This window comes from Panthera tigris, chromosome C1 (assembly GCF_018350195.1).
Source record: "Panthera tigris isolate Pti1 chromosome C1, P.tigris_Pti1_mat1.1, whole genome shotgun sequence".
NCBI classification, from domain to species: Eukaryota; Metazoa; Chordata; class Mammalia; order Carnivora; family Felidae; genus Panthera; species Panthera tigris.
In genome coordinates this window covers 82,269,087-82,296,829 of record NC_056667.1, presented here as the reverse complement: position 1 = coordinate 82,296,829, position 27,743 = coordinate 82,269,087, and the positions used below count along the sequence as shown (strand labels likewise).

The following is a 27,743-nucleotide window of genomic DNA, read 5'->3' as shown; positions in this document are numbered from 1 at the left end:
GGTTGTCTGTTCTCCCATGTGGATTTCAAGAAACTTGTTTCGATCCACATTATCTTAATTGAGAGGAAGTTGCCTACATTTGCACAAATTGCTAGCACCTATCAACCAGACAAGGATTCAGGAATAACACTGTCAGGACTATAAATGCTAAAAATAATATTTAGAGCTGTTAAGAAAAATTTCACAAATATGTTATGTAATAATATTTTAGAGCTTGGGTAATTCTCTTTGGATTATAACAAAAGACTACACTTTGTTCTTCTAACTTACTTTAAAAGGCCTTATTGGAAATAAAGATCTGAATTTTTTAAACATTAAGTCAAACTGATTTCTTTTATTGTTATTGAGTTTCTACATAACATTATCATGAAAGTCTATGAAACAATAAATGAACAGCTGTCCAGTGCATTATTTTCCTTGATATAGTTCTAGCTTCAAATTTGGTACATAATTAATTTCTATTTATCGTGCAACATTGTTCTCATGATATGTATTTATGCACTAAGGAGTTATAATTATTTAAACAAATTCAATGGAAACTTCTTGTCTGGGAGACTTTTAACATGCTAAAACCATAAGTGATTTCTGTCTACTCATAGTTTGATTTTCACCTGATTAGGTTCTTTGTTATTTAGATTTATTGTATTGAAATTGTTAAAATTGACTCATCCTCAAATTATAAAGAATGGGTTGATTAAAAGGTTACAGTTCACATGTAATCGTCCTATGGGAGATTTCAACCAAATGCTCACTTTATAACTATCTAGCAAGCTTTCCTATGAAGCAACCCTGATCTTTTCAACAACAAAGGAAAATGTGTATTCCTATATGCCCATTTGTGTGTACACTTTGAATACTGAAGCTAAGTCTGGCAAATTAGAATTTAACAAAAAATATTCCACATCTTTCTCCAAGGTTCTAATCATTGTTTTCCACCATGCCACATATGCCAGACTTAGTCTGTTCAATAGAAAATATAGATTAAGATGTTTCCAAACATAGGTTAATGTAAGTACTTCTAATATTAACTATAAATCCTTTAATTATAGCCAAAATAATATTTTTAACCAGGTACATTATTAAAGATATTTAAATTGCTCCCAATCTTTTTTACCTTTTATTTCACAATTGGGCTAGTTGACTATAAAGCAGACCAATCAATTTTCCAATATAATTACATCTTCCCCTCTTCCATTTCAGGCTGTGATTTCACACTTGTTAATTAGTTAATCATTTTGGTAGGGTGGACAAGGTGAGACTCAAATAGACTTTTTAATAATATAAATTGACATGCACAATTTTGATTTGGTTTAGCAGTTAGAAGAACCTAACTAGTACTGGAAAATACTTCTTTCAGCTTTGGAGTTTTTGTTTTGTTTTGTTTTTAAAGTAACTGGTGTCAAGGTTAATGGAAAATTCTCATAAACATGGCTAATGGAAATTTTCATAAAGTACAGTTCTGCTGTTTGAGAAACTAATTTTACTCTTATCCTGTCTCACATAATTCTTTTGCAGAATTTAAATTTAACTGGTCAAAAATATCCATATTCTGGCTATGTTTGGATGATACAGCCTTGGTTGAAATTAACATGACTTGAATTCCATAATATACTCCTTGGCTTTGTATTTTCTTTATTGATTTTTAACAAGATTCTAGTCATTACTATGTAGGCATACATTGTTTAACAATATCCATTGTTAAAATACTTAAAATATAAAACCCAGTGATTACCTCACTGCCAAGTTTTTTTTTATTGGAGATGTACCTACATTGGCCATTTTGTTGTAAGACATACTCAGTTTTAAATTACGGTTCCCTCTATGCTCCTTTTTCTTACATGACTTGCAATTGGTTTCATATCCAATCACCACTGTTCCTGAAATGAGGTGTCATTAGATGCTTACAGAAGGAAGTGACTGCTTTCCTAGAGAAATGTTCAGCCAACTTCCTTTTCATATGCCAGTTACCTTACTCCACTTCTTCATCTACTACTTTTACTTCAGCTAAGTCTGCTGCTCTTTTTATCCTGTTCTGCTTACTCATTTGCAAGTTTTTCCATAGTATCCCACATGTTTGAAACAACTTATCATTCCTCTTCTGCCAATTCACCCTCAAAGTTAAAATTTATCTAAAAGTATCATCAAGGAAAGCGTTGCTTTTAGGTATATGGTCTAGACTAGATGTATCCTGAGAGCTGTTGCTAATGTCCTTTGTATGCCCTCTTTTTGATCTCATTCACCCAACAAACATTTATTAGACACAATCATTATATATGACACAATCATATATGTGTGTGTGTGTGTGTGTGTGTGTGTGTGTGTGTGTGTGTGTGAATGGTCTTTGCTCTATAAAACTTAAATTCTAGTTCAGAGTATATGTTAAAAGACCCAGTAGGACTGACTGAATGTTGACATAAGGCAACAAAGATTCTTGGACTAAATATGTTACGTAATAAACAGTATTTTCCTCCATTTTTAAAAAGAAAAATGACTTCACATTGGAGCTTCATCTTTATTCTAGGCAGAAGGATAGCACATGGACATTCATGGTCATAAGAGTGCCAAGCATATTTAAGATTCAGCAGCTAAATCTTAAGTAAGATTCAGCATATGTATCATGAGGTGGTGTAAGTAGCTGGAAAGACTATGGGAAAGGCCTTTTAGGCCAGGAATTTAAATGTGATTATATAGACCTCAGGGAACCTGTGGAGGTTTTAAGCATAGGAATTAGATAATTCAATTTGGAATTTGCTATTAATCATAATGTATCTCCCATTCACCATTTTCATTTATTTTTTTAATTTTTTTTAAAGTTTACTTATTTATTTTGAGAGAGAGCGTGTGTGCATGAGAGGGGAGGGGCAGACAGTGAGGGGGAGAGAAAGAATCTAAAGCAGGCTCCACACTCCATCTGTGTGTAGAGCCTGATGTGGGGCTCGAACTCACAAAACCATGAGATCATGACGTGAGCTGAAACCAAAAGTGAGTTCCTTAACCTACTGCGACACCCAGGCACCCCTCGCATTCACCACTTTTAGTAATATCTTCAACTCTTTCTCACAGAGTCTCTCTTTTCTGATTAAACCAATCTAATCACTAGACTTATTGTGTTTATGTCATCTATACCTTAATTTTACCCTTTTTCTTCCTTAAGATGATTTGTTCTTCATGGTGTACTTAAGATCAGTGCATTTCACTGCATGTAAATTTTACAGAATGAAAGCAAACAAATATTGAATTCTAGTTAATAATATGAGTAGTGACACATTTAAGATTGAAGAATATGTATGTTTGCAATTTACTCTGAAATGCATCAAAAAAATAAAGAGGTGAATTGATGGGTATATTGAGATGGGCATGTGATAATCAGCAAATCACTGATTATAGAATTTAAATGTACACAAGCGTTCACTGTAAAATTCTTTCAACTTTTCTGTAGTTTGAACATTTTCATAATAAAATTTTAAAGAAAAAAGAAAGATGATTTCTTCTTCTATTCAAATATTAAAAAGCCATTCAAGTCCTCTGTGGCTGTTGACCAATGGTTATCTTCTCCTGAGTCTCTGAGCTTTTATAAAGTTTTTCTCAATTGAAATAAGATAGAATGGATTTTTTATGTGTTTGTTTCTGTTTTTTCTTTCCTGAGTGTAAGCCCTCGGAAGGCAGGTCCTGTAACCTTCAGACTTTGCATATGAAGGAACTTAAAAGTACATGTTGACTATTTCCCTAGCCTAATCAGTAGGACAGATGTATTTTGGAGTATGGCACATTGTTTAGTAATATTGTGATTATTAAATTGATAAATATCACCATTTCATGATGAACAATTTCACTTTTTTGGATAAATGTAATTTTGTACAGCTATAATCGTCTTCTTTAGAGGACATATTTTAGGCTTTTTTCTTGAGTGCTGTCATGCGTTCTTCAAAACTTGCTTCCATCATTGGGGAACTTTATGCTATGGTTCTTTTGAATCTTTGGTTATAACTTACTCCCTACACAACTCGTAGGAGCCCTTGAGTTATGTAACATTTCTTTGCTGAGACTTCTTTGCCTATTCAGGGGTCCCTACTGAGTAGACCTTAGAGTGACCTCACACTACCTTATTCTATATGGGACCCTTAAATGGCCCACAGGAAAATCTTATATTTCCTTTTCCCTGACAAATACTAGGAATGCAGGCTGGTCAAGGTACAGTTGCATCTCTTTTAGCTCATTTTTCAGCAGCAGACAACCCAGATGTTACTATTTAGACATATCAAACAGAGCTGGCACACTACACACTGTGCCTTCCCCTCCGAAAGGAAAAAGAAATTGCAGGGAACACATATTGAATATTCTCAGGGTTTCTTGCAGCCCCTCTCTTGGGTCTTGGGGATAGCAGTGAGACTCTGAACGCACAATTAGTATGATCCAAAGAAATAATTTTATAACCTCCAACATCCCTACCTTTTGTATTCTTACTAAGGGAGAAGGGTATAAAAGTTCTCTAAGCAGATTCTTGTCATGTACTTGAATAATTCTGCAAGGGGAAATTTTATTTTTGTAGTTTATTTCAATTCCTCTTAAGATCTTAGCCAAAATCCACATTTTGAAACTCTGTTATATTGCTAAAGTCTATGTCAAACTTTAACTATTGACATTAATTACATGAAAGCACATTATAAAAGTTTCTTAAATTTTATAAAATGTCTCTCATACTGAGATTTTTTTCTAGATTTTGTGGGTATCATTTTTTTAAAGTTTACTTATTTGAGTGAGAGAGAGAGGGCAAGTTGGGAGCGGCAGAGAGAGAGGGAGATAGAGAGAATCCCAAGTCGACCACAAATCCATGCAGAGCCTGATGTGAGGCTCAAACCCACAAGCCATGAGATCATTACCTGAGCCAAAGTTGGACACTTAACCAACTGAGCCTCTCAGGCGCCCATGTGGATATCTTGTAATTGATCATTTAAGTGTCATTTAACATGACATCACAATTGTTTTAGTCCAGGTCTTCCACTAACAAGTTGCCAAGATGGGATTAAACATGCAAGAATTTTATTAGGTGAAATACCCGTGAAAGAAAATAGGGAGGAAGGTGGAGCATATGGTTGGGAGAGCCATAAGACCACAGTGTAAGCCTGCCTCCAGGTGAAGGAGAGAGGAAGGAAGGTTGAGTGTAAGCATCCTGCCTAGAGTGTCTTGCATCTAAGTAAATTTCAGCAAAGCCTTTACAAAGTCCTCAGTTCTCAGGAAAGAGCATGAGTTAGTCTGTGTTCTGTTCAATCATTGGCTGAGTTGTAGGAATGCAGTACAATGCAGGGATGGATTTCACAGCACAAGAGCTGGGGTCATTGTTCAGTTTGGTTCACTGTAGCTGGAATTCTGAGGTTGCTACAAGGATACTTGGATTTTCTGCAATAGCCAGCATAAGGTAAGCAGCCACTTAGCATATAAACAGTTTTTCAGTGAGTGAATAAACAAACATTACATTGTATTTTGAAATCTTCTCTTGATCAATATGAAGAGAAATGTTATGGCACCAAAGGTAAAAACAAATTATATAAAGAAAAATATGTATTGAAAGAAAAAAATGAGATTGCATGCAGAAGTCTAGAGGATTTATTTTAACTTAAGTTTTCAATCATGGTTTTCACAGCAAACCATAATAGTTATTATTCAAGTATTACAACTGTTTCCCTTTATTTGGAAGAAAGTGTTGAGGGCTATCTCTTTCCTAGGTAATGTGACTGTCAATAATAAATTACTTAACTTCTGTAAACCTCAGCATGCTCACTAATAACATAATACCTGCTTTCCTTTTCTTATAGTATTCTAGGGATACTCAGTTTGAATTTTTGAAAAATAGAAGATGTAAAGATGGGGCACCTGGGTGGTTCAGTCGGTTGAGCATCCCACTCTTGATTTTGGCTCAGGTTATGATCACAGGACCATGAGATCGAGCCCTATGTCAGGCTGCACACTGAGCATGGAGCCTGCTTAAGTTTCTCTCTCTCTCTCTCTCTGTCTCTCTCTCTCTCTCTCTCTCTCTCTCTCTCCCCACCCCCACCCCTCTCCCCTGCTCACATTCTCCCTTTCTAAAAAAAAAAAGGTGTAAAAATGATTTGTAACATGTAAAACACCGTATCAGTAAAAGTTATTGTTATTCTTACCACAATTTGCATACCAAACTAAAACATTAGTTGTTATGTAATCATTTATTAAAGCATAAAATCACTGCAATTTTGCTCTTCTCATTTAAGGACTCATCTTCACCAGTACCACCCACATCCAAGTCCCCATGATTTCTCACTGAATACTCTACTAGCCCTGTACAAGAGCCTCCCTGTTTCCACTCTCATCTGTCCTACATTCCAGCCTCCATAACATAGCCTAAATGGTGTCTTACAAAAGAAATCATATGATGTCCCTCCCTTGCTTAAAATATTCCAATGACTTCCCATAGCCCTTGAGTAAGATCCAAAATCCTTATACAATCACTTTATCATCTGGCTACTGCCTGTCTCTCAGACCTCATCTCATTTGATTTCACCTTGTGCCAATTAAGCGAGAGCCATAATGGCCTTTTCTGGGTTGCTCCAATAAGCCAACCTCATTCTCACCTATGGCCCTTCACTGACTGTTCTCCTTGCCTAGAATTTTTGGACCCTTATATTCAAAAAGAAAACAGAGAAAGTTGTTGGTAAAGGAAACTTGTAAATAGTATAGGAATAATTCTGTTGTAGTAAGTACTTTATACTTATTTTAGTTTATCAGCTATCAGGCAATGTAGATGACAACTAACCAATTAAACTATGAAGGGATGGTCACATATCCTTCCTTTCTGTTCCTTTCCATTAACAGGAGATTTTATGACTTTTAAGTCACTCAGTAAAATTCATCTTCTTTAATATTTCTGAAAAGAAAAAAGATAAAGAATTGTTCTTCCTTATAGCTGTTGGGATCTCATTAGTTACCAGTCATAAAATCTTCAGAAAATGGGAAGTATTTTTATAGGGGTCAGAAATTTCAATGCAAAGAGCAAGTGGATGTTATGCAACATACACATGGGCTCAGAGAAAACTATGTTTAAAAATGCTTTTTCATGTAAAATTGATAAGTGTTATTGTAAATGTTAAAACACCAAGTTGTGACTCTCTGTTTCTGAACCTGTTCATAGTGCACTGAAAGAAAACTAGAAAGTGCTGCCCAACTCTAGAATGTGTTCCATCAGTTTTTGTGGGATTTGTGTCTATAACTGCAATTAACATTAATGGTATTTAATTGAGTAGGGCTGATACACACATATCAAAAAATTCACTCAAATTATTATAGGCATAGCTGGTCATGGAGCATAATTCACAGTACATACAACTGAAATCGTTTTGCATTAAAACATGAAATAAAACATATTTAGAAGTTGGCTATCAAGCCGTATTTAGAGCAGATACTTAAGATATCTTTAATATTAGCATTCCAGTATTAAATAAAAGGCATGTTTATAAAGAGTTCAATAATTGGAGAGGCTACATATTGATTTTTTCCTTTGTTATATAATATTACCCACTTCTCCATCTAGAGCCATGTCGTACCGGGTTGAAGAGTGCTAGAAACATGGTCGCTGTTGTGTATTGGAATGTGGAGAGACGGAAAGGCTGTCACAGCAGTCAATAAGATCTGAGAGGTGTTGACTAATTGCCTGCTAATTACACAGTAAATTGTCTAATTAAGCTGATGGTTAATTAGGGTACGCTTGCACAGCAGTCTTGTGGAATTTGTGTCTGATGTCTGGGAAGCAGCTTGTGTAATTGGCAAACTGGTAAGGACTGGCAGAGAACATGACTGGAAAGCTCACTGCCAGTGGATGACAGAATAAGGATTTAGTGGAAACAAAAGGGTTGTCATTTTTATACTGAAGGTTTTGTTTCAGTTCTGCAGCTATTCTGCAGTGAGCAATTGACAAATACATCTGAAGCCTAAATTACATGAGCAAAGGAGGGCTTAAAGTGTGCTTCAACATGTAAAATAGGCTGCTTGCTTGCCATGTATCAGCTCTGATACACTATATCACATTATATTCATATACACATTGCATTTTTACAGTTCCTCTTTTTAACATATGTTATTTGCTGTTCATGTACAAAAAAAATTATGAAAATCCCATCTATCTAAGGAAAAAATTGCCTCTTTAGTGAAAATATGTGATGACAAATAAGACTGATTAAAAGACATCTGAAATAAGAACTTGAGTTCATTATTTAATTTTTAATTTATGCATTACCATGAACCATAAAATATTAGACGTAATACAGATATGTTTGGATAATACTTTAAAGAAACAAGACATTTTAGTTGTAATGAGAGAATTGCAGTTTTATCATTGATATCATTTTATCATGCAACTAGCTTTTGCTTATAATTTAGTAAAATGTAATAATAGAATATTTCAATACCTAATTAAATGTTTTTCATTGCTGAATGAATTTGATGAATTACCTGAAAAATCTGAGTGCCTTTAAAAATAAAAGCACCAGGGGTTTGTTTTGCTGCTATTGTACTTTATAGCTAAGGAAGTTTAACTTTTTTTCAAAAAGTTATGTGTGATTGAAATACATGAGAATTCTCTCTGTAAATAAATTAATCAATTGAAGAATATAGGCCCTAATAAATGAAATTAGGTACACGTATACATCACCTCTTTGCAAGAGACCCAATACAAATAATCACTTCTATTAGCATTTACTGTCCAGATTCCAATAGTTTTGAGGATTTTAAATGGAATATAAGTTGCAGTTGAGACAAAAGGTCACAGGTGCACAATAAATCTTGGATTTTTATGTGTGGTTAAGAAAGCCAGAGAAAATTCTAAACATTCCAAAGCTAGATTTCTAAAACATAAGAAGGCCTTAATGCAATTATGATGTCAACATTTTCTTCTGCCTCTTTAGCAAATAAAATCTATATCTGCCTCTGATTGGATGGATATGTGTATATTTTTTTCTCACTGTTTTCCATTTGAGATTCTGTATCTACTATATGTTTCTAAATAGAAAAAGAGAAATACACATTATGTGCTCTCTAAAATGTCTTTGAATTAGCATTAACCTTGGAGATATATGCATGGTAAATGAAAATATTTACTATTTTAGCACAAAAGGTGTTTTCAACCTGTTTAAAGCAATGCTCTAAAATATTAAATCACAAACATAAAAAAGATATAATATATAAAATATTCTTTATTTCAAGAGTAAAGAAAAATCATATTCATTCTGTGCAGAGTCTTAGGTTATGAAGTCTTTATAAAGAAATTATGCAAGAGAGAAGAAAAGTGAATTTACCAAAGGGAATACAAGGCTAAACATTGAAATTGCTTATTTAAAGATATATCTCCTGAGGGAGAAAAATCAGATGGAGGTCATTGCTGCAACTTCATTCTATATTTTGATCTACTCAGTTTTTCATTTTATTCTTCAGAGAGATGATCTACAAAATCTATTTATTGTAAGTGATAAAAGTTTGCATAAAAAGAAATCAAGTAGATTTATCTATCATTGTAATTAAACTTTTAAGGAAGAAATTTTACAAAACACAACCTTCAGGAAAAATTCCTCCTCTATGTTTACATATAAATTTCAGTGTTTTTTTTTTATATTAAGTCAAAATCTAAATGGTTTCCATCAATAGGCAGCTATCAAAAGAATTAAGTTCCGTATGTCATAAGATCATGTAATCATCTGTTGAGAACTTATTGTAATACTTTAAGTTGGCATATATATATTTATTTATATTTGTATGCACACATATACCTAACGTGTGCTTTTGTGTATGTGTGTTATGTAACCACAATTTCTTTTTTAATGCCTTAGAAAGTTTCATCCCTACAATTTAAAAAATTCAGAGTAAGAAATAACAATATTTAGCAACATTAGCCATCAATCTCATTCTAAACTTCTTTCTTTTATAATTTACGTATCATAAACTTTACTGTTTTAAAAATAAATAACCTTCACTGCTTTCTAATTGATTTTAGAGTATTTCTGTCACTCCAGAAAAGAAACCCATACCTGGTAGCAGTCACTCCTCACTCCCCACACTGCCTAGCCCCTGGAGACGGCTAATGTGTATTCTGTCTCCACGGATTTGCCTATTCTGGACATTTTGTATAAATGAAAGCATACAATATGTGACCTTCTGTGTCTGGTTGCTTTCACTTAGCATAATATTTTTAGAGAGCTTCCATGTTGTATCACATATCAAAACTTCATTTGTTTTTGTGGATAAACTACATTTTTTTATATATTTGGGGTTGTTTTTCCAACTTATTGCCCGTTATAAGTAGTATTTGAGTGGATATATGTATCCAAGTCTCTTTCAGGTATGCCTGGGAGCAGAATGACTGGGTCATGTGGTAACTACAGGTTTGACTTTTCGATGACCTGCCAAACTGTCCTCCAAAGTGGCTGCACCAGTTCACTCTTCACTGGCAAAGTATGAGAGCTCTAATTTCTTCACATACTCACCAGCAATGCTTTTTATTATTGCCATCAGAAAGAGTGTGAAGTTGTTTCTCATTGTAACATTGACTCCTAGCATAAGTGGTAACTGGAATAGTAAAAGTAGGAAGGCCTAATAATTGCCTTAATATTCTTAATAGCATATCACCATGACAGCTAGCCGGTAGAACCAACAGTGAAAGCAGCTACCATTTTTCATTCTTCTCTCTTGTTCCAGAAAGTGTGGTTATCGGGAGAGGCTGACCCACTTCCATTGGAGGCATGACATAAGAGCAAGTCTGAAAATTGGCTTTGGAGTGTGGAGGTATAGGCAACCTCTGGAGAATAGCCAGTTTATTTGGGTTCCTGGACTGTGAGAGAAAATGTTATAAGGTGGCATATATTCAAAGAGTAGTCTCTTACTGTTTGGCAATTTATGTACTTCAAGGATATAAATAAATGTTCTAAGCTAAATTTTGAGCATGACATACTGAATTAATGCCTGGGAGAAACATGTAATATACTCTAGATAGCAAGGATAAGGACTGTTAATTACTCTAGGAGTCTGAATCAGGTGTTCTTCCCTGTTCTCTGCTCTCCTACTTGGTGTTTTTATCATTCTGGATCCAAATGCACAGATTGTGTGACTTAAAAAGATTTACCTTAGCTCTTGCTCTAGCCTAAGAGCTCCCATATGTAGATGAGGAGAGTTAGTCTGAATTAAAGTTCATATAGATGGTGATTGGACACTTTCATACCATGTACTTGGCACTCTTAATATTATATTGTTACAGTATTTTATAGTCACTGTAGTTCTCTGTTCATTTTTATGGTTCCTGTAGTATAGAACAATGAAGGACTCTGTCCTTACTCTCAGAGGACCTTGAAATCTTGTGGTAACATGCACCGGGAGCCAACTCACATACTTTGTAAAACATGTAGGAGAGGAAGAAACAAGAGCTGTAAATATCCATAGGCGGCACCAGACCAAGCTGGAGATAAGGGCTGTCACTGGAAAATAGATGAGTCTAAGAGGAGTCCTGAACAGTGCCTGTCAGAAGAGGAGGGACACAGTGTGACTGAGTAGCATGTGCAAAGTCAAGCAGAGAGAGAAGCCCAGTATAAGTGGGAGTTTAGTTTCACTAGAAAGATGATGTAATGAGAATAGGGAAAGTTAGACTAGAACCAGATAATAAAGAGCTTTGTTTGTAGTTTGAGAAGAGTTTAGACTTTATCTTCAAGGATGACAAATGGATGTTATGCCAAGAATGACAAGACAGGATTGGATATGGATTTTAGAAAGGTTTCTCTGATAGTAGTGTATAAAGTGTTTAGAAAATAGCTATGCAAGAGTGGGAGAAGATGCATATATTCATTCCACAAGTATTTCACAACAAATGACTCTATGTCTACACACTGTTCTTGGTCCCTGAGGATAGAGTGGTGAGGAACTTGGCAAAGCCCTAACTTCATGGCGTGTACAGATGCAATATACTAGGGAAGAAATTGTTGAGGCTAGAGTAAAGTGGACCTGTTTAAAACGTTTAAAGGAGATTAAAGTAGCAGCTTTGTGTCTGGGGAGGGAAAAGGCAAGAATGGCTCCAGGATCTCTGACTTGGCAGCTGTTTGTGGTTGGTCCATTCACAAAGGAGGTGAATATAGGAGGAGAAAAACATGGCTTTTGTGTCCTGTGCCACTCGCTGAAGCAGAACTTTTCAATATCGAAAGAAAACTGTCAATGGGTACTTTTATTCTCCCACTATAATTACTTCAAATATTTGGAAGGAAAAGGTCACTCTAATAGAGGAACTGCAGTTATTAAAATTGAACTGAAAATGTTAATAATTTCTCAGATGAGATAGAAGTACTAATGTAGAGTTCTAAAGTTTGAACTCAATTTAATTATTCTAAAATTAGATCTAAAACTAACATCTAAAGGGGAAAAGTTAACAGAACAGGATGTTAAATCAATATGATTAATTAACTTGATATAAATAACTTGAGTATTGCTCTGTTTATCTGTAAATCATTTATCATGATACCAGCTGTAAAAGAAAATCTTAATAATAATGATAATGATGTGTGTCATCCTCCCACTCAGCAGAGGTGTTCTGACAAATTGTTAACAAACTGTCTTACAGTACTTCACAGATTCAAATGCTAATGTAATAACAACATAATCAATAATAATAAAATCAACAATGGAACAAATAATTTTGATGCAGCTTCTTAGAAAGGCAAATTTATTAAAACTTTGAGTTCACATGTGAACTCTCTCTCTTTCGATCTCTCCTCCCTTCCTCCCCTTCTCCCTGCCTCCTTCTGTCCCTTCCCTCTCCCTCTTCCTCTCCCTTTCTCTTTCTTTCTCCCTCCCCTTCTTTCTCAAAGGGCATATTGATCATTTCCATAGAATCCATTAGCAAATCCAGAACCATACTTAAATATGTATGTTCTGTCCCCACACTGACTTTCATTCTTCAAGGCCTCATTTGTCCTCACTTAGAACATCACTTGGACCTCTTAAAAGGTCTGATTTCCCTGGTGTCTCCTGACAGATATCAATGTACTTATTTGCAACCAAACTTACCTCCCTAAAGTATATGTGGACATGTCTCTCTGCTTTCTACCCATAGGAGAAAATTCACACTCCTTAGTGGGTCATACAAGGCCCTCTTGTTGCAACCCAGTATTTTCTTAGCCTTATTTCATCTATGCCTTTTCACAAAAAGGTTTAAGAAACAGAAGGCTAAGATTTTCAAAATATAAGTGCCCCCTTTGTAGCCTTATATAATGTCTCAGACCCCACATGTTCTTTTTATTATCTGGTCTACAGACCATGCTTGTACACATGGAGTTGGAGACCGCTCACTGTTCAAGAAAAACCGACTTGAGGGTGCCCTGCATGTTCCCTGAAGATGCTCGATTCTGCCTTCCAATAGCACTTGTTTATGCAGTGTGCTCCTATCTGAAGAGCCCGCCCAATATCTGGCCTACAGGACACTTAATTTGCCCTCAGGAGCCAGTTTAGGCGTGACTCTCCTTGGAGACTTTCTCTTCCCTTAAAACTGTGTCCCCATCAACCTTTGGAAGAACTTCCTGCTGTCATAGGAAGAAGACAAAAATTGCAACTCTGCCACTAACATGTTGTGTAGCCTTCTTAAAGAGGATGGGCAAGCCTACTCTCAGCTCCTTTCTGTTCTATATTCTGTTCTACATGTTTAATTAGAATATCTTTGTTTTTCTTTAGAGTTATTTGAGCAGTGTCCATCTTCCTCTGAGAAACTAGCATTGGGTATTTATGGTGTATATATTACATATCAGGCATTCTGAAACCCGCATAATGTACATTTTCTCTTTCACTACTAGCAACTTGCTATGTTAGATGTCATAATCCCCACTGCATGGATAAACTGAGGCTTAACAAATTCTGAATCCCCTTGCTTTTTATGTCCCTGTAGTCATCAGTCATAGTTCAGTGCCACAAACACAGCAGCCATTCAGCAAAGGCTGAATTCCTCTCTTCTATTTCATATTAGGATTTTTCATTCTTCCAGATGAAATGTGATGTGATTTATCATATGACAGAAACCGATCAGTAGTGTTCTTTTGCCACCATTTGGCTGCAGGTTGAATTTAAGTTGCTACAGGTTTTTTAGGAACGAAAATGAGAATCTTGTTAAAAGATTTACTTTTAAGTAAATCTTTGGGCCTCTTAAAACCACCTTATTTTATGGGTCAAGATTTCTCCCTCCTAAGTCCACAGCTCTTGGGATCGTGTTTGACTGTTCATTAATAATCATTGTTTTGTTGGCTTTATTTCCCTGGCCTGTGTTCCAGTAAGAATGTCTCATATTCCATGAATGACACTTACATGTTTTTGAACAAAAGTGATTTTACTTCAGTATTCACCCACTGTATTAGTAAGATTGTTATGTCAGGTAGACCAGATCCAAATCCAGGACCCCCATAGAGAAGGAGATCACCCTGAACTCACACCCTGATTTCTTAAAAATTTTAAACACTATAAATAATTTGAGAGGCAATGAAAAAGTTTCTTCTGAATTGAACTCCTCTGGGCCCTGGATTTCCATGGTTTCCTTTACTACTCGTATTTTAGTACAGTGGTATGAATATGAAAATCGTTGGTACCAGGGGATTATCTTCTCCCCAGTGTTCTGTGCAATATTTTAAATGTGTCCCGACATTATAGATTATGCTGAAATAATACAGCCTACTTGGTATTACATTCTGTATTCATATTTACTATAAAATGTCTCACTACAGCACATTCCTTAACTTCCTATAGAGAAGGATGTAATGTACAACAGAGAAGTGCATTTTTTAGAAACACTGAAATGAAAGTTGTTGATTTTAAAAGACATTTTGTCACAGATGAGTGAGGGAGAAAGAGATCAAACCAGCAGGTCTAGCCAATCCAAGGTTTCATTCATGCATCTCTTCTGCTTAGTGCTTTCCCCTTTGGTATCATTAGCATTTTCATTTCGAAAAATGACAGTCTGCCGTGGAAGCAGTAAAAATGTTCAACCTGTGGTTTAAATTATTGATTTTTTAGAATATTGAAGCAGTATTTCAAATGGATTTTGTTAGAGATACTTCTGGGTGGAGGGTTTCAAAGGTAATTTGATATCCAAAAGCCTGTATATTTCAAAGACTTTCCATTCTTTGAATTTCTTTAGAGTCTGGTTGATTGGATAAAAATGTTTATTGTCTTCAGGATTATAAGTAGCAGATCATTGCTGCTTGAACTTGAAACATATATCCGCAGACTATGTTCTTCATGATTTATGGTATATGTTCAGTCTGTGATCAAGTGGCAAAATAAATCTTCATTTGGAAACAAAAGCTGATCTTAAAATGAAGGAAAACATGCTATGATTTACATGCATAGAAGGTCAATAGTCCAATTGATAGCTAATTTATTGTAATAAAGCATGCAAGGTGTGGTTCTATAAGAATGGATTTTAATGAAGCTCCTCAAATTATATTATGCTAATAAGGGAGTAGAGTGTGGCTGCAGCGATTTTCCTTAAAATCTTTTTAAGTCTCTCACCACAGTCAACACTCACATATGAACAGAAAATGTTTTGACAAGGAGCAGGATTACTGACTGCTGTGTGTATGCTGTGCAGGTAGTTTGCTATTCGCAGCATGTTTCTACTTATGGAAAAAAGCTACTTAAAAAAATTACATTATATCAAAATGACTTGATCTGCAATCATTCTACAAGTCGAAGCCTTGTTGAAGTCAATGAGGGCTTGGAGTGCAAATTTAGGACTGTATCGAGCTTAATACGTGGAGAATTGCATGATATCTTGTGATGTCAAGTATCACACAGCAATGGGATGTCACAAATTTGAAATAAAGCCTGATATTCTCTCTTTGACAGGTGTCAATGAATTAAAAACACGGTATCTTTTTGAGGCATTGGGACATAAAGGGGAAATATGCTACTAAATATATGAGATGTATCCATAATGATATGTCCATAAACATGTATGATTAAACCAGTTTGAAAATGCCTTCCCAGTGGAAGTACTACCTTGAAAGTTGGTTGGAGAATATGCTGATGTTGCTACTTTCTGGGGATGGGGGTGTGGGGGTGGGCAGAAATGCTTAATCTGCGGGTGTAAAAGCCTGAGATCAAATCCTTTTGTAGAACTTCCTTCTTCTAAAAACTGTATACAGAGGAAAATATGACTGAAATAATTTATATGTTATTATGACATAGATCATCTGATTTAATCTTCAAGACAGCACTTAGAAATAAAGATTTTATATCTTTTCATATTGTTTCATTATATCAGAATTAAGGAAACAGACTCCCAGAAAACTAAGTAGATTACTCAGGGTCACATGACTATTAAATAGGGAAGCCAGTGTTCTTGCTTGGGTTTATATAACTCCAAAAGCAATGCTTTTCTACTGCATAATACCTGTCTGTCTTTATTCTTTAAAAATGGCATCAAAAGCCGTTAAAAAAGAAAATCAAGACACAGAAGAGCAGTGAGCCCTATAGTGACACAGTATATGTGGTATTTAGGTCTTGTTTGTTTGTTTGTTTGTTTGTTTGTTTGTTTGTTTGTTTCAGGGGTAAAGCCACTTGTGTCTGCTCCCTTTTCCCATTCATTTGGTGTTTACCTAATTGAAAACAATTCCTGTGTGTTTAAGTCTCAGATACTGTAGGTGAATTAACTCACTAAATCTCCACAACAATCCTATTAATATTAGTCTCATGCAGTAGATGAGGACATGAGACACTGAAAGGTTGCTCTAGAGAAACTATTAATAAGTAAGCGGTAAAGCAGATGAAATATCTACCGTAAGGAATTGTTGTGCATAGTCAATGAGGTAGTGAAGGGCACTTACAATTATCAATACTTTATAGGAAGGAAACTGAGTCACAGAAGGGTTAGTGACTTGCCCAACCAATATCACACAGTGGTCAATTTGGCATGATGGATGAAGTACTAGATATACTTCTTGGTATCTAGTAAGTTACTAAGGTACATGTTGAGAGCAAGAATCAAATACTTCTTGAATGATGAACTACTCAATACAGCCCAGTTGTGCAACTTGGTAGGGAATTTTGTGCAAGTTATTCAAATCTAAGTTGTAGTCTCTATTTGTAAAGTTGTTGTAATAAAATGTCAATTAACTGTAATTTAGTGAGTTTGCCCATGTGCAGGTACTCTCATAACGTGTGATACAAGTAAAATCTAAGCAAGTGTTTAGGGCATAGTAAGTGCTCAACAAAGGCTAACATTATTAATGTATTCTGTCATCATCATAGTAAGAGAGAGTTAACTAGCACATGAGGCTCAGGTCAAGACTTGTGATATATCTGGAGTAAATTTTACTCTATGTGGTTGTCAAGGGGACAGAGTGTTCCTGGATAGTCTCACTATTGCCGAATCAGCATTTCTCTACCTTTGTTGTGCTGAATTCATCAAGGTTTTAGAACTTGACTTCTGCCATGATTTCAGGAAAAGAACATGAACCCACATCTCAAGCCCAGTATACTTCATATAGCATATGCCAAAAACTAATTAGTTCCTTGAAAATACATTTCTTCCTCACAATTACTTCTAAAAATAGGGTTCCTGATTTCAGTGAATATAAGTAGTTTAACAAAGCTATAGATTGTCTCTTCAGCTAAGTTTTAGGTGCTTAAACAGTAGTATCATTCAGTCACAGCCACAGTTTTCAGACTTACACCTGTAAGTTCATGCCAATTTATTGGCTAGCTTATGAAGTAAAGATTAAATTTATAAAGGGCACAAATAATATCTTGATGTATATAATCACCTAACATGCAGACACAGATTGTGATAGTGGATACAGATATTTTATAGAACTTGTTGTAAACATCTGAAAAAGATAATGGAACTTAGTATTTATGCATATTAAAATTTTTACATATAGAAAATTTGAAAATATGAGAACATATCCATCCCCAAGCTTCAATAATTATGTCATAGTCAACCTTCTTTCATTGTGACCTTACACACTCCTCCCACTTCAGATTATTTTGATGTAAAAATCAGTTCTTGTATGATTTAATTGGTACATATTTCAACATACCTAAGAAGAGACTCTTTTAAAATGAAAACAATACTAGAATAATACCTAGAAATAATTAAAAATAATTCCTTAATATCATAAAATATCTAGTCAGCTTTTATATTTGCTTTTAATTTTTTTATAGTTTGTTTATTTGAATTAGTGTGTTCAAATAAGATCCCTATATATCAATTGACTGACCCTTAAATCTCTTAAAAATTTTTCATCTCTTTTAAGTTTTTTCTCACATTTTAAAATTTTTAATTGAAGTATAGTTGATATATAATATTAGTTTCAGTTTCAATAATTATGTACATTACAAAATGCTCACTACATTAAGGGTCGTTACTGTATGCACCACACAAGGTTATTACATTATTTTTGACTGTGTTCTCTATGTTGTTCTTTTCATCCCTGTGACATATTTATTTTATAGCTGGAAGTTTTAACCCTTATTCCTCTTCACCTATTTTGCCTATTTCCCCCTCCCTACTCTTTTAGCATCAACCAGTTTGGTCTCTGTATTTATGATCTATTTCTCTTTTTTGATTTGTTGTTATTGTTTGTTTGTTTTGTGTTTTAGATTCACATACAAATGAAATCACATGGTATTTGTCTTTCTCTGTCTGACTTATTTTACTTAGCATAATACACAAATGGCAAGATTTCATTCTTTTATGGCTAATATTACTTTGTGTACATATACTACATATTCCTTATCCATCCATCTATCGATGAACATTTAGGTTGCTTCCATATCTTGACTAGTGTAAATAATGCTGCAATAAACATAGGGGTGTATCTTTTGGAGTTAGTGTTTTTGTTTTCCTTGGGTAAATACCCAAAAATTAAGATTACTGGATTATATGGCACTTGTAGTTTTTAGCTTTTTGAGGAACTTCCATCATGCTTTCCAGAGTGGCTGCACCAATTTATGTTCCCACAAACAGTGCATAAGGCTTTCCTTTTCTCTGTATCCTTAATAACACTTGTCATTTCTTGTATTCCTGCTTCTAGCCATTCTGAATGGTGTGAGGTATCTCCATTGTTGTTTTTATTTGTATTTCCCTGATGATGAGTGATGTTGAGCATCTTTTTCATGTGTCTGTTGACCGTCTGTATGACTTCTTTGGAAAAATGTCTATTCAAGTCCTCTGCTCATTTTCAATTGGATTATTTCTGGAGTATTTTTGGTATTCAGTTGTATAAAATCTTTGTATATTTTGGATATTAACTCCTTATCAGATATTTGCAAGTATCTTTTCCCATTCAGCAGTTGCTTTTTTGTTTTGTTGATGGTTTCCTTTGCTGTGCAAAATCTATTGATATTTGGTATAGTCCCAATATTTTATTTTTGCTTTTATTTTCCTTGCCTTTGGAGTCAAATGTAGAAAATTGTTGCTACTGTCAACATTAGAGAAATTACTGCCTGTATTTTAGGATTTTTACATTTTCAGGTGTCACATGTAAGTCTTTAGCCCATTTGGTTTCTTGTGTTTTGCAAAAGTTTTGATGTAGTTTCTATTATTTTTTTTTTACTTTGTTTCCCTTACCTGGGGAGACATATCCACAAATTATTGCTGAAGTTGATGCCCAAGAGATTGCTGCCTGCATTTTCTTTTTCTTTTTCTGTCTTTCTTTCTTTCTTTCTTTCTTTCTTTTTCTTTCTTTCTTTCTTTCTTTCTTTCTTTCTTTCTTTCTTTCTTTCTTTCTTTTTAGAGAGAAAACAAGTGGGGGAGAGGGGCAGAGGAAGACAGAGAGAGAGAGAGAGAGAGAAAGAGAGAGAGAGAATCTTAAGCAGGCTCCATGCTCAGCACAGAGCCAGATGTGGGGCTTGATTCCATATCCCTGGGATTATGACATAAGCCAAATCAAGAGTCGGATGCTCCACCAACTGAGCCACCCAAGGTGCCCCCTATATTTTTTTAAAAGAGTTTTATAATTTTAGTTCTTACACTTACATCTTTAATCGATTTTGAGTTTATTTTTGTTTGTGGTGTAAGATATTGGTCCAGTTTCATTCTTTTGCATGTAGCTGTCCAGTTTTCCCAACACTATTTATTGAGGAGACTATCTTTTCCCCATAGTATATTTTTGCCTGTTATGTCATAAATTAATTGACCGTATAAGCATGGGTTTACTTCTGGGCTCTCAATTCTGTTCCGTTGATCTGTGTGTCTGGTTTTGTGCCAATACCATACTGTTTTGATTCCTATATATTTGTAGTATAATTTGAAATCAGGGATTGTGATATCTCCAGCTTTTTTATTCTTTCTGAAGATTGCTTTTATTAGTCAAGGTCTTTTGTTTATCCAACCAAATATTAGTTCTGTGAAATATACTGTTGGTGTTTCAACTGAGATTTCACTAACTATGTACATTGTTTTGGGTATATAGACATTTTACCAATACTGATTCTTCCAGTCCACAAGCAAGTTATTTATTTCCATTTGTGTCATCTTTGATTTCTTTTATCAATGTTGTATAGTTTTCAGCATATATTTCTTTTACTTGTTTGGTTAAACTTATTTCTAGGTATTTTATTCTTTTTGATGCAATTGTAAATGGGGTTGTTTTCTTCATTCCTTATTCTGATATTTCATTATTAGTGCCCAGAAACACAACAGATACCTGTATAGTGGTTTTGATCTCATAGCTTTACTGAATTTATTTATTAGTTCTTACAGTGTTTTGGTGGAGTCTTTAGGAGTATCTGCATATAGTATCATATCATCTCAAAAGAGTGGTAATTTTACTTCCTTACCAATTCAGATGCATTTTCTTTTTCTTTTTCTTGTGTGATTGCTATGGCTAGGATTTCCACTACTATGTCGAATAGTAGTGGTGACTGTGGATGTCCTTTTCTTGTTCATAATCTTAGGGGAATTATTTGTGGGTTTGTCATAGATAGTTTTTATTATGTTGATGTATGTTCCCTCTATACACACTTTGTTGATAATTTTTACCATGAACGCATATTGCATTTTGTCACATGTATTTTCTACATCTATTGAGATGATCATATGATTTTTATCCTTCATTTTGGTAATGTAGGGTCTCTCTCTCTCTCTCTCTCTCAAAATAAATAAATTTTTTTAAAAAAGTAAATGTTTGATAGAATTCACCTGTGAAACCATCTGGTCCTGGACTTTTATTTGTTGGAGTTTTTTGATGACTGCTTCAATTTCATTGCTAGTAATTGGTCTGCTCAAAGTTTTTATTTCTTCCTGATTCACTGTTGGAAGGTTACATGTTTTTAGGAATTTATCCATTTCTTCTCAGTTATCCCTACTTATTGGCATATATTTTTTAATAGCAATCTCATAGTTTTTTTTGTATTTCTGTTCTACAAATTGTAACTTCTCCTCTTCCATTTCTGATTGTATTTATTTGAGCTCCCCTCCCTTTTTTTTTCTTGATGTCTGACTAATGGTATATAAAGTTTGTTTATCTTTTCAAAGAACCAACTCTTAGTATCATTGATCTTTTTTATTATTTATTTTATTTTATTTTATTATTTGTTAAAAATGTTTATTTATTTTAATTTGAGAGAGAGAGAGCATAAGCAGGGGCAGGGAAGAGAGAGAGGGAGACACATAATCTAAAGCAGGCTCCAGACTGAACTGTCAGTGCAGAGCCTTATTCAGGACTTGAACCCATGGAGATCATGAACTGAGCTGAAGTCAGATGCTCAACTGACTGAGCCACTCAGGTGCCCCAAATGGTTTTGGCTCAAGTCATGATCTCACAGTTCATAAAGTTTGAGCCCTGCATTGAGTTCTGTGTGGACAGCGTGGAGTCTGCTTGAGATATTCTCTGTCTCTCTCTCTCTCTCTCTGCCCCTCCCTTGCTTGCTCTCTCTCTTTCTCTCAAAATAAATAAATAAACTTAAAAAATAAAATAAAACAAAAATCTAAGGAGTATTGCTTTTAATATTGAGTTCTGTACTAACCAAAATATTAAACATATGAAGGGAAGACAACTACACTTACTTCCCATAAGCACTTTCTTAGAAAACTACTGGAGAATATGTTACACCAAACAAGAAAATAGGGGTGCCTGGATGGCCTAGTCAAAGCGACTGACTCTTGGTTTTGGCTTAGGTCATGATCTCAGGGTTCATGAATTTGAGCCCCATGTCAGGCTCTGCAGCTGGTGGCTCAGAGCCTGCTTGGGATCCTCTCTTTCTCCTTTCTCTGCCCCTTCCCTGCTCATGCCGTGTCTGTCTCTCTTAAATAAATAAACTTAAAAACAAAAGAAAAATACTTAAAAAAAACACAAGGAAATAAATGAAGGGAGCCAACATTGGACTGAGTTGGAAGGAATTTCTGGTAGGACCACTGGTCAAAATTGCAGGGTGAGAGGTGTGCAGTATACTTTGAGAGCATTCTGGGATCAGGCAGTTAAGAGCCTGTTGGAAGAATTTTTTAGGAAAGTGATGAAACTGCTCAGTTATCTGAGAGGTTTATCTTTGTGGGAAATCAGATTATGAACCCTTTTATGGAATTACCATGGTGTGTGGAGTGACTCAGCCTGTGATTCAGGAAAAGCCAAATAAATGAAGAACATTTAACCTGTGTGGGAGTGGGAGGGGAGAATGGTACAGGAAAAGAAAGGGGATTATAGACCACAGTTACTGCAGTGACCGGTATTTACATACCTACAAAGATAAAAAATATTGATTGCAGATTTAACTGAAAATGTCTTCAGATATGTTGGGAGACTGGTGGACAATACATTTGTGGGAGAGGTAATACAAAAAGACTAAAATCTTAACTTCCAAAATAGGAATTAAGAGATGAAGGCAGAGGTAGACAGGGTGGCTTTCTTTTTTTTTTTAATTTCATTTTTTTTTTTCAATATATGAAGTTTATTGTCAAATTGGTTTCCATACAACACCCAGTGCTCATCCCAAAAGGTGCCCTCCTCAATACCCATCACCCACCCTCCCCTCCCTCCCACCCCCCATCAACTCTCAGTTTGTTCTCAGTTTTTAACAGTCTCTTATGCTTTGGCTCTCTCCCATTCTAACCTCCTTTTTTTTTTTCCTTCCCCTCCCCTGTGGGTTTCTGTTAAGTTTCTCAGGATCCACATAAGAGTGAAAACATATGGTATCTGTCTTTCTCTGTATGGCTTATTTCACTTAGCATCACACTCTCCAGTTCCATCCATGTTGCTACAAAGGGCCATATTTCATTCTTTCTCATTGCCACGTAGTACTCCATTGTGTATATAAACCACAATGTCTTTATCCATTCATCAGTTGATGGACATTTAGGCTCTTTCCATAATTTGGCTATTGTAGAGTGCTGCTATAAACATTGGTGTGCAAGTGCCCCTATGCATCAGTACTCCTGTATCCCTTGGGTCAATTCCTAGCAGTGCTATTGCTGGGTCATAGGGTAGGTCTATTTTTAATTTTTTGAGGAACCTCCACACTGTTTTCCAGAGTGGCTGCAAGAGGGTGGCTTTCTCTGTGATACCAATCAAGGCAGAAATGTGGACTTTTCCTTCAGTTGCTACTCATATTATGAGAATGGAACTTACTATCTTTTATTCCCAATATTAATAATAAAATTCTTCCTTGTTATCACTAGTGCAACTGGACTGCATATATCCTTTATTTACCCAGTCCAGTATTTTTAGCCATGTGTGCCTAAATCTGGTTCAACCCTTACTTGAAAAAAAAAACCCACTGGAATTGAATACTTTCTATTAGAGTACTCACACGGAAACAGTATCTTTGCCTCAAGTTCTTCACCCTAAATAATCTAATGATGTCAGTCAATACTTATAGAATTGTAGCAATCTTAAACTGTAATGGTGAAAGAAAAATATAGGTGTCTGTGATGTGTGCATTGATTTTAGCAGTTCATCCTTAGTGGAAAATGTAATTGAATATGTGTTCAGGTGGATAACACCACTTTAAAGGGGGAATAAGACAGTTTAATGCAATGGGAAGTACTGGATACATCCACATATTCAATAACTGTATAGTTCACCGATTGACAGTAAATCTTTATATCTGTAGTATATATTCCCTTGGACCCCTCTCTCAACAATGGTACTGCGCTTCTTCAGTTGTTGCCAAGTTGACATGTAATATACCTTTTATAACTTTTAATGTGATAGACCTTTTATTCATCCTGCTCACATAGGCAAAGCAAATGCTTCTGCTTTAGTAAATGCAATATGAAAAAAAAAAACTTTGAATGCAGTGATGATTTATAATCTACCCTCAGTGTTCTATATCCTTCTCGTGTGTGTGTGTGTGTGTGTGTGTGTGTGTGTGTCTAAACATATCTCTGTGTATGAATGAAAATATATACAGAGAAGGATAAAGTAGAACTCATATAATTTTCTAAGAGTAACTGGTAATTTAAAATATTTATTTGTTAGATGAAAATATATGTCAATGCAGGTATCAATTAGTCAAATGAAACTATAACAGGAACCATGGCTCTTTATTTTATGATACGGTTTTAACTTCATCAAGCTTTTAATGTTCCAATAAAATAGTTATATTTGCACACATGGTTTTATTTGTTTATTGTCTGTCTCTCATAGTAGAATATAAATTCCATGAAAGCAAGTATCTCATTGATATTATTCACTCATTTTTTAATAGCTGCATAATTCTTATAGTATGAATTGGATGTAGCATAATTTACCCAATGCTTTCTTTCTTTATGCACATTTGGATTTTTGTCACTATAAAATGTGCATATTTGCAATCTCTATACTAGATATTTAAAAAGGGAATGCTGTTTCAGAAGTATAGTTGATCCTTGAACAATTCAAGGGGCTAGGGCACCAACTTACACAGTACAAAATCCATGTTTAACTTTTGACCCCCCCAAAATTTAACTAATAGCCAATTGTTGATGGGAAACCTTACTGATAACATAAAACAACTCATTAACACATATTTTCTATATGTATTATATTCTGTATTATTACAGTAGAGTAAACTGGAGAAAAGAAATGTTATTAAGAAAATCATCAGGTGGGCGCCTGGGTGGCTCAGTCGGTTGAGCGTCCAACTTCGGCTCAGGTCATGATCTCACGGTCCGTGAGTTCGAGCCCCGCGTCGGGCTCTGTGCTGAATGCTCAGAGCCTGGAGCCTGTTTCAGATTCTGTGTCTCCCGCTCTCTCTGCCCCTCCCCTGTTCACGCTCTGTCTCTCTCTGTCCCAAAAATAAATAAATGTTAAAAAAAAAGAAAAGAAAAAAAAAAGAAAATCATCAGGAAGAAAAAGTACACTTACAGTGCTGTATGTATTCTTATTGAAAAACATTCACATGTAAGTGGATCTGCACTGTTCAAACCCATGTTGTCCAAGGGTCCACTGTATATATATTATTTAATTTGAGAAACACTGAAGATTGATTTCCAAAAATATACTAGCAGTTTATATATTCAATAATGTAAGAGCATCTATCCTCACTACCACCTGCAGCACCATTTGTTGTTAATGTTTTAAAGTTTTTCCATAATGCAAAGTCCTATGAGTGATAAATGGTATCCCCTGGTTCTCACATGCATTTTCCTGACTACTAGTAAAGTTGAACACTTCTTCACATCATTGGTATTTACTTTTCTTCTTCTATGAAATGACTACACATCCTTTGTCTTTCTCCAACCTTATTGAGGAATAATTGACAAATATTGACTATTTTTCTATTGAGTCAATTGCCTATAATATTTGAGGAACATTTTTGTACATAGGGGACAGTAATCTTTAACATACTGGTTTTCATATCACAGTTTCTCTTAGCCTACTTTTTATAACTTTTTTAAAAATAAAGTTTGCCCTGGGGTGCCTGGGTGGCTCAGTAAGTTAAGCATCCGATTTGGCTCAAGTCATGATCTCATGGCTCCTGAATTCAAGCCCCACATCAGGCTCTGTGCTGACAGCTCAGAATCTGGAGCCCTCTTAGGATTCTGTGTCTCCCTCTCTCTCTGCGCCTCCCTGCTCATGCTTTGCCTGTCTGTCTGTCTCTCTTTCTCAAAAATAAATAAACATTAAACTTTTTTTAAATAAATACTAGTTTGCCTTTAGCAAAGTAATATGCACACAAGGTTAAACATCAAATAATACTAAAAATGTATATATAAAATTCATTTGCCTTCTGCCCCACCTTTTCACATGTTCTTTTCTTGCTCTTGCAAAGCAACTGCTTTCAACTCTGACCATTTTTTAGGTTTTTTTAAATCCATGCTTCTAAATAAGATTCTTACACTGCAATTTTTTTAAGTTAGACATTTTCTATTGACTTCCTGTTGTAGTTCTTCAGGATTTAGTTCTCTGTTATTAATGTTTATCCTACTAAGTCCATGTAAATATTTTTCCTTTTTGACCCAAGGGATGTGCAATGATTATGTTTCCTTTGTCTTACAAAAGTTTTTATGTGGACTTAATTGCACATTAAAGAAGGGTTTTTTTTTATAAAACTATCATTATTTTTTTTAAATATATTTTACCTGATTTGTTACATATGTATAAGTACTTTTTCTATACACAGTTCCAAAAATTGAGTCAGTTTTATTCTATCTTCCGGAGACCAGCCTCTCCTGTTGTAATCTAGATTTATATTTCTCTGTCTTCAGATTACTGTATGCTACTCTCCATGTTTCCTGAATCCCATTTCTTCTTTTCTTGTTTTGATCTCTTATTTTCCTAAAACCAAGCATCCAGAAATCTTGTCAGAAAGAGTGTTTAGTAGGTACATTTTTTAGAATTTTTGCAGATTTAAAATTTCTAGCTTAAAAATAGTTTCTCTTTAAAAATTTGAAGGCATGATTTTTTGTTTTCTAGTATTTATTGCTGTCATTGAGAAATGTTTTTCAGGCAGAAAGAAATAGAAGAAAAGCAGGACATTGCAATGATACCAGAAAAGCAAAGCTTTTTCAGAAATTCTGAGATTATGTTTCACTGGCCAGATGATGACTTCCCCTTGGTGGAAGAGAATTTAGAGAGGCAAGCCTTAAGTTGGGTACATTGTCCCCTAAAAAAATACCAAGATTCTGTCAGAAAGAGCAAAAATAGAAATGGCTGTTGGGTAGGCAGTGAACAATGTTGGCTGACTTTGGTTTCACTATAATCTCTATGGCTAAGAATTTATTATTTGATATTTAGGATATTTTAATTTTCTTTTGCTACTATAAATAATGCTATACTTAGATTTTAAATAAATTCTTAGTAGCGAGATTGTAGTTCAAGGAGTACATTTCTGTTTCCTAATTCTTTCAAGTTTTCCAGCATAAAATTCACTAACTGTCCATGAAGTTCCTTATTTCCTCAAGCTTCTATCAGACAGTTTTATCATTAAAATAAATCCTGATTTGATAGGTATATAATAGGATGCCACTTTAATATTTACTTCTTTCATTATTAATGAGGTAAAACATTCTTTATTATTTCATTTTTTAAATTTTATATGGAATTTTTAAATTTTGTTTTCTGTTTATTTATATCTTTTGGCCAGTTTTTTTCTATTAGAGGGCTCATCTTTTTGCTGATTTAAAACCTGTATAGTCATACTTACATAATTTATGCCTCCTGGCCAGAGTTTCCTTTGGCTTTGGATTGATAGTCAAATTCACACTCACCATCAAGTTTACTTAGCTGTGAAAAGGATCTGAGACATGTCTGTGTAGCCCTTACAGAAACAGCAAAGAGCAACTA

General features: G+C 34.8%; 1 protein-coding gene across 4 annotated transcripts in view; it reads left to right on the top strand.

Annotated features, from left to right (window-relative positions):
* DPYD (dihydropyrimidine dehydrogenase) overlaps positions 1-27,743 on the top strand; it is an 851,480-nt gene that overhangs the window by 460,725 nt on the left and 363,012 nt on the right. Inside the window, exon 14 of one of the 4 annotated variants that reach the window (XM_042997965.1) lies at positions 10,718-12,263. The exons of 1 other annotated variant lie outside the window; for it this stretch is intronic. In XM_042997965.1, the coding sequence (XP_042853899.1) occupies positions 10,718-10,852 (135 nt within the window). In that variant the 3' untranslated portion in view covers positions 10,853-12,263. Of the gene's footprint in view, positions 1-10,347; positions 10,682-10,713; positions 12,264-27,743 lie in introns of those variants that run through there. 2 more of the 4 variants (XM_042997967.1, XM_042997966.1) reach the window with 2 other exon arrangements.